The 6,000-nt window shown below is 44.7% G+C and overlaps 1 protein-coding gene across 1 annotated transcript in view; it reads right to left on the bottom strand.

Annotated features, from left to right (window-relative positions):
* Window positions 1–206: 206 nt before the first annotated feature.
* Window positions 207–6,000, bottom strand: part of MFSD1 (major facilitator superfamily domain containing 1) — a 69,008-nt gene continuing 63,214 nt past the window's right edge. The window contains exons 16-17 of the mRNA XM_068280919.1: window positions 5,031–5,133; window positions 207–547 (exon numbers count right to left, since the gene is read on the bottom strand). Of these exons, the coding sequence (XP_068137020.1) occupies window positions 488–547; window positions 5,031–5,133 (163 nt within the window). The 3' untranslated portion in view covers window positions 207–487. The remainder of the gene's footprint in view (window positions 548–5,030; window positions 5,134–6,000) is intronic.

Raw genomic sequence — 6,000 nt, 5'->3', positions numbered from 1 at the left:
ATAAAGTTTTTTTTATGACCATTAAGAAAAAATTGTAAGTTAAAAGTTTGCTTGCAGTTGTCCTCTATCAGTAAGTTATGTAATTAGGACTTAAAAATATGTTAGATCCATCAAAAATCAATATGCAAATGGTGAGCATTAAAACCAATCGTATGTGACACGGGCTCTTTCTCCAAACTACCTTACATAAAGATTTGTCGATGTGCAAAAAAAAAAAAAAAAAAAAAAAAAAAAAAAGAGGATTTCTCTTTGATTAATCAATGTGTCTTGATTCCAGGCAACAAGTTTATGTACCTGGTATACAACTACAATCAAAAAACAAAAGAGAAAAAGGTGTCCTCCACATAAAGATGGTTGACATCTATTGCTCCAACCTCCTGACCTTTATAGAATAGGATAATATAATATAAGGTCTCGGATAAATTCTAGATTAACCCAACAGTAATTTCACAAACCAATCTTTCCAGGGTAAAACATGGATAGGATATTATTTCAGGACACTTCTGTGGGCCAAAGATGACAAGTGACTATTATAATGAGCTGGCAGCTGTAAAGGATACAAGAAGGGGGAAGAAGAAAGAAAATTAGTAATAATAATTTAACATTCGTGATATATAGGATTCAGCAACCACAAAACGAATAAATACATATCCTAACATTGCAATAAGAGGATATTACTATACTTAAATTGTGATGCCAAAACCGGATTATCTTTAAAGAAAATCTGTAACGAAAAAATGTCCCGGGGGGGGCGGGGGGGGGATGGGGGGTAGGGTTCTGGGTGTCTACTCACTTCGGGTGGAGGAAGCCTCCGGATCCTATTGAGGCTTCCCAGTCCTCCTTGGTCCCACGGTGGCGGTAAAAATCCTCCCGGAGCGGCGGCGATGTAAATATTTACCTCCCTGGCTCCAGCGCAGTATCCGCTCTTCCCACGGAGATGGGCGGAAATAGCCGATCTCCGTCGGGCCGCTCTACTGCGCAGGCGCAAGTCTCCTGCACCTGCGCAGTAGAGCGGACCCGACAGAGATTGGCTATTTCCACCCATCTCCGTCAGAAGAGCCGAAACAGCGCCCCCGCTGGAAAGGTAAATATTGAACAGGCTGTCGGATCTGTCACACCAGATTTGAAGGGTTGCAGCGAGACCCCCGTGGGGCAGAGGAGGACGGGGGAAGCCTCATTAGCATCCTGAGGCTTCCCCCCCTCCCGAGGTGAGTACACCCCAGGGGACGTTTTTCTCGTTACAGTGTCTCGGAACACTATCGCAAAAAAAGTAGGCAGTTAAAAATCTGACAGAACCGATAGGAGATGGACTGGTCCAAAACCTGTTAGGGGATTCTCAGGGTTTTCTTTGTTTTCAACAGCATTTCCGGATTAGCAGTTGCAAAGTCTGACAAAATAGTGTGCAAGCGAGTAGGGAGGCTGGCTGGCATGTTACTATTTTGGCAATTAAACCGACATTCAGGAAAGGCTATTGAAAACCCCGAGAATCCCCTATGAGGAGATGGACTGGCCCAAAACCTGTCGGTTCTGTCAGATTTTAACAGCCTACTTTTTTTGTGATCGTGGTCCTTTAAAGAAATAAGCATTTAAATGTTTCATGCAAAGCTATAACTGAACTAAAGATGTCAAAGTGGCACCTTAAAGTGACCCTGAGACAACAAACAGGAAAAGATTTATACATGCCTGGGGCTTCCTCCAGCCCCCTCCGCACTGATCGCTCCCACGCCGTCTTCCTCCGCCTTCTCCCATTATCAGCTCTAAGTTTGGCGAGTCGGGGCACATTGCGCATACGTAGTCCGGCCGCGTGCATGCACCCCGCCCCCATGGCCGGAAGTGCACTGCGCAGATGCAGAACACTCCCAGACAGAAGCGACACAAGGAAGCGCACACAGCCGCACTGCGCATGCGTTGACTGGCCCAGACTAGCCAAACTTATAGCACTGATAACTGGAGAAGGCGAAAGCGGAGGAAGACGGTGTGGGAGCCATCAGTGTGGAGGGACCTGGACAAAGCCCCAGGTATGTATAAATCTTTTACTATTAGTCGTCTCTGGTACACTTTAAAGGAACATGGAGGCTGACCTATTTAAATTTTAAACAATGCAAATTGTCTGGCTGTCCTGCTGATCCTCTGTCTTACACTTGTAGCCATAGACTCTGAACAAGCATGCAGTTCAGATGTTTGACACAAATTTCACTAGATTAGCCACATGCTTGTTTCCGGTGTGTGATTCAGCCACTACCGAAGCCAAAGAGATCAGCAGGACAGCAAGGCAACTGGTATGGTTTGTGTAAAAGGAAATACATTTAGCAACATTGAGGGCATGTTCACATTTCGTTCTGTTCGCGTGTCTGTCCACGTTTGTTTTTGTTTTTTTTGAGGTGTCTTTTTTCCCCCGATTCCCAGCGCTTGGGTGGGCGATTCGTTTTTGTGCTTAGCGGTTTTCTAAGCGTTTTTTCCAAGCGGGTTTTGTAATTCACTTTGACCAGGAAAAGAACAAATACAATGTATTTATTCTTAACAATGCGAGCGAAATCGACTTATTGCATGTTTTTGTACATGTTCAGCAATTTTCCTATACCATCCATTGACACGGAATCGCCCCGAAAATGGAACACGCACCCACTTTCATAGCCGCACCGTGAACGACCCTCGCTAATATGAACGTTCTCATAGACATGCATTGGCCATCCGGTTGGGTGGGGTGGGGGGTGATGGTGCGTTTATAAAAACTGCAGGCGGACGAAAAAAAGACGAAAATGCCTGCAGTGTGAACAGCCCTTATACGAGTTTCAGTTCAGGTTCCCTCTCAAGTGTACCTGAGATGGGGACTTATCTATAAAGTATACATACCTGGGGCGTCCTCCAACTCCCTCCAGGCTGATCGTTCCCACACCGTCCTCTGCCTCCTCATTTGCCTGTAACTGGACCTGGTAAGTAGTCAAGTAAGTAAGTAGCTCAGCATGCGCAGTTGTCCCCGGAACGGAGGACTTTCCGGAGGCCAATTGCGAACAAATGAGGAGGCAGAGGAGGACGGTGTGGGAGCGATAAGCCTGGAGGGGGCTGGAGGAAGCCCCAGGTATGCATATTTTATAGATAAGTCTCCATCTCAGGTTTCCTTTAACTGTAATACAAGCATTCAGTAAGTCTGATTATCATATATTCATATATAGTGTGCCCCATGAGTGGAGAGTTCCCTGGAACTTGAATGCTCTAATCTGCAAGTAATGACTTTCCTCAGTCTCCACTCTCCTCTTGCACATTCCTATTGGTCCAGAACTGTAATGAAATGCCTCAGTATGGAGAAGTGGGAAGGGCCATGTTCAAGCTGTCTAAGGAAAACCAAGCTTTTTATGAGCGGACCTCAGGAGAAAAAGTTAATTGCATATAGGTCTTTGTGTTTTAATGGTGATAGGGGGTGCAATAGATGGAATAGAGACCTCTGTCTTAAAGGGAAGGTTCAGGGAGGGGGTAAAAAAATAAAAATCCATATCCACTTACCTGGGGCTTCCTCCAGCCCGTGGCAGGCAGGAGGTGCCCTCGCCGCCACTCCGGAGGCTCCCGGTCGTCTCCGGTGGCCGACCCGACCGGCTGACGTCATCGGACGTCCTCCGGGCTGTACTGCGCAGGCGCAGCGCCCCCGTGGAACGCAGAAGAGCCCGTCGGAGCGCAAAAGAGCCCGGCCTGGCCAGGTCGGCCACCGGGAGCCTGCGGAGCGGCGGCGAGGGCACCTCCTGCCTGGCACGGGCTGGAGGAAGCCCCAGGTAAGTGGCTATTGATTTTTATTTTTTTTACAACCTCCCTGAACCTTCCCTTTAAGGTGCTCGGCAGATTAGTCTTATCAGACTGACAGCTTGTACTCACGTGCAAACTGTCGTCAGAACTGACGACCCGTAGTTTGAAAAAGTCTGGCGTGTGTACGCACCTTTAGGCCTATAATGCTATACTGGTAACTGCAGACATGCTTTGCCCACATGGATTAGGAAGGCACAACAGCAACTTTGCATTTGTGAACAGAGCAGCAGATTATGGTAAATGTGCCTACGAATACTACAATCTTGATTGAACAATCTTATTAAATTTATGTAGTAGAAGAGTAAATTGAGTGAATACACTTTGAACAAATACTTTAGGTAGCCCCTCATATTACACAGAAGTGGTAAGATTGTAAAATCAAGACTGTAGCATTAGTGGGCACAAGTAGGTCTGTTGCCCAACAGCTATCTTGTAGCTTGAATGTTTATATCATGACTGAGCTTAAGGGCCTATTTCCAGAAAGTGCACGGCAGTTTCCGAATCCGATGCGGTGTGGTTCTGAAGTATGCCTTTTATCGAGGCATGCTAAAACCCCTTCTGTGCATGTTCATTTGAGTCCTTCACATATCCCACCACCGGGTTGTTGAATTGTTTAAAGGCAGGTTAGTGTTAGGAGTGCAGTGGGTTAATGTTAGCAGTGTTGAGTTTAGTTTTAGGAGTTGAGAAGGGGGAGGTTAGCTCAGGCAGAGGTCGGGGATAAATTGGTGTTAGTGAGACCACCCAGGCATTCCCCTAACTTCATCTATCTAGTAGTACAACCCGATAACGTATAGACTGAGTAGTACAACTCGACAAAGAAGAAGGACTCGACACATCAGCAGTGCCCATGCAGCTGCAAAACTGCAACCAAATCACCATAGCCATGCTATAGGGATTCAGATGTGTGGTACGAAAAACTGCAGCCTGCCATCCAGAATCCTACCGGCATGCAATTCAGACAGCATGCCTGCCTATTCCCCGTTTGGCTCACATGTGGGGAAACACGTATTCAGAGGAAGTGGGAACAGGCCTTTATATGTGGGCTAACATGGACAATATATAATAATCTGTGAGGGAGTGATAGTCATCAGTGATAGTCATCAATTAAAAAAAAAAAAGGAAATGAAATGGGCCAATAAACAGTACTAATTAACAATTCAATCAAATGCCAAATACCTTTGCAATGCTTATGTGATGAAGGGTTACCATGCAATGGAGATAGTCATTGTACATACCTGTGCTCCAAGTCTGGACAGATATCTAACTCTTACAGCAAATGCACTCAAAGGACGAAGCCTACTTTGTGAATTCTGCCGCCTGATTCGAGCTTTCTCAGCCCTACAAATAACACAACACTCAGTGAATTGATGGAGATACCATGTGAAATGGGAAATAAACTAAACATGGCCGTACTAGGAAAACAGCAGTTCAATCAATACCAGTGGCTGCAGATTTCCATGTAATATTTACAGAACAAGTGTGCACTTAGGAAAAATGACAATACAAATGTGTTTTTATAAATATTTTATTCAGCAAAAATACACCAGAGATTTTTATTTAGCAAAGTAGAGCACTGAATCATTAATTTTAAAAAATACAGTTCAATCATTGTAAGAAAAAAATAAAATAAAAACCTTACAAACATGAAGTGCTAGCAAAATCAATTAGATTGACTTTTACATTTTATAGCTAAGACACAATCTAGAGAAACAACCGCCCTGAGTAGAATAAAATTGTTACACTGAACATTTTAGTATTGCAAACAAAAGGTTCAATCCATAATAAAAACATTCAAGGTAAAATTGAGGGTTAACTAAGTATCCACAAAAACTGTAAGCTAAAGGGGACCTCTTACCTACAAGTCTCCGATGCTCAGATCTGGCCACAGCTGCATAGTGATCCCTCACACTGTGTGTGGTCACTTCTTAACAGTAACACTGGGTTCACACAAAATGTGTACACTTCCATTCTGGTCCATTAAAACTGATACAAATCTAATGCAAACCAACAGGACTGGAATGGAACTGTACACATTTTATGTATGGACAGAGCCTTACTCCCCTCAGTACCAGGAAGGTGAGCAGGAAGGGAAAAGAAGTACCTGCTATAGCCAGGAAAGAGGAGGTTTGTGGGAAGACAGTAGCTCTCTAGCTAGCTTCCTCCCTGGTAGAGGTGTGTCACCATGACAACGATCTACACATCACT

This window comes from Hyperolius riggenbachi, chromosome 4 (assembly GCF_040937935.1).
Source record: "Hyperolius riggenbachi isolate aHypRig1 chromosome 4, aHypRig1.pri, whole genome shotgun sequence".
Lineage (NCBI taxonomy): Eukaryota > Metazoa > Chordata > Amphibia > Anura > Hyperoliidae > Hyperolius > Hyperolius riggenbachi.
Note: the sequence above shows the minus strand (reverse complement) of the source record. Positions and strands in the feature narration are given on the sequence as shown.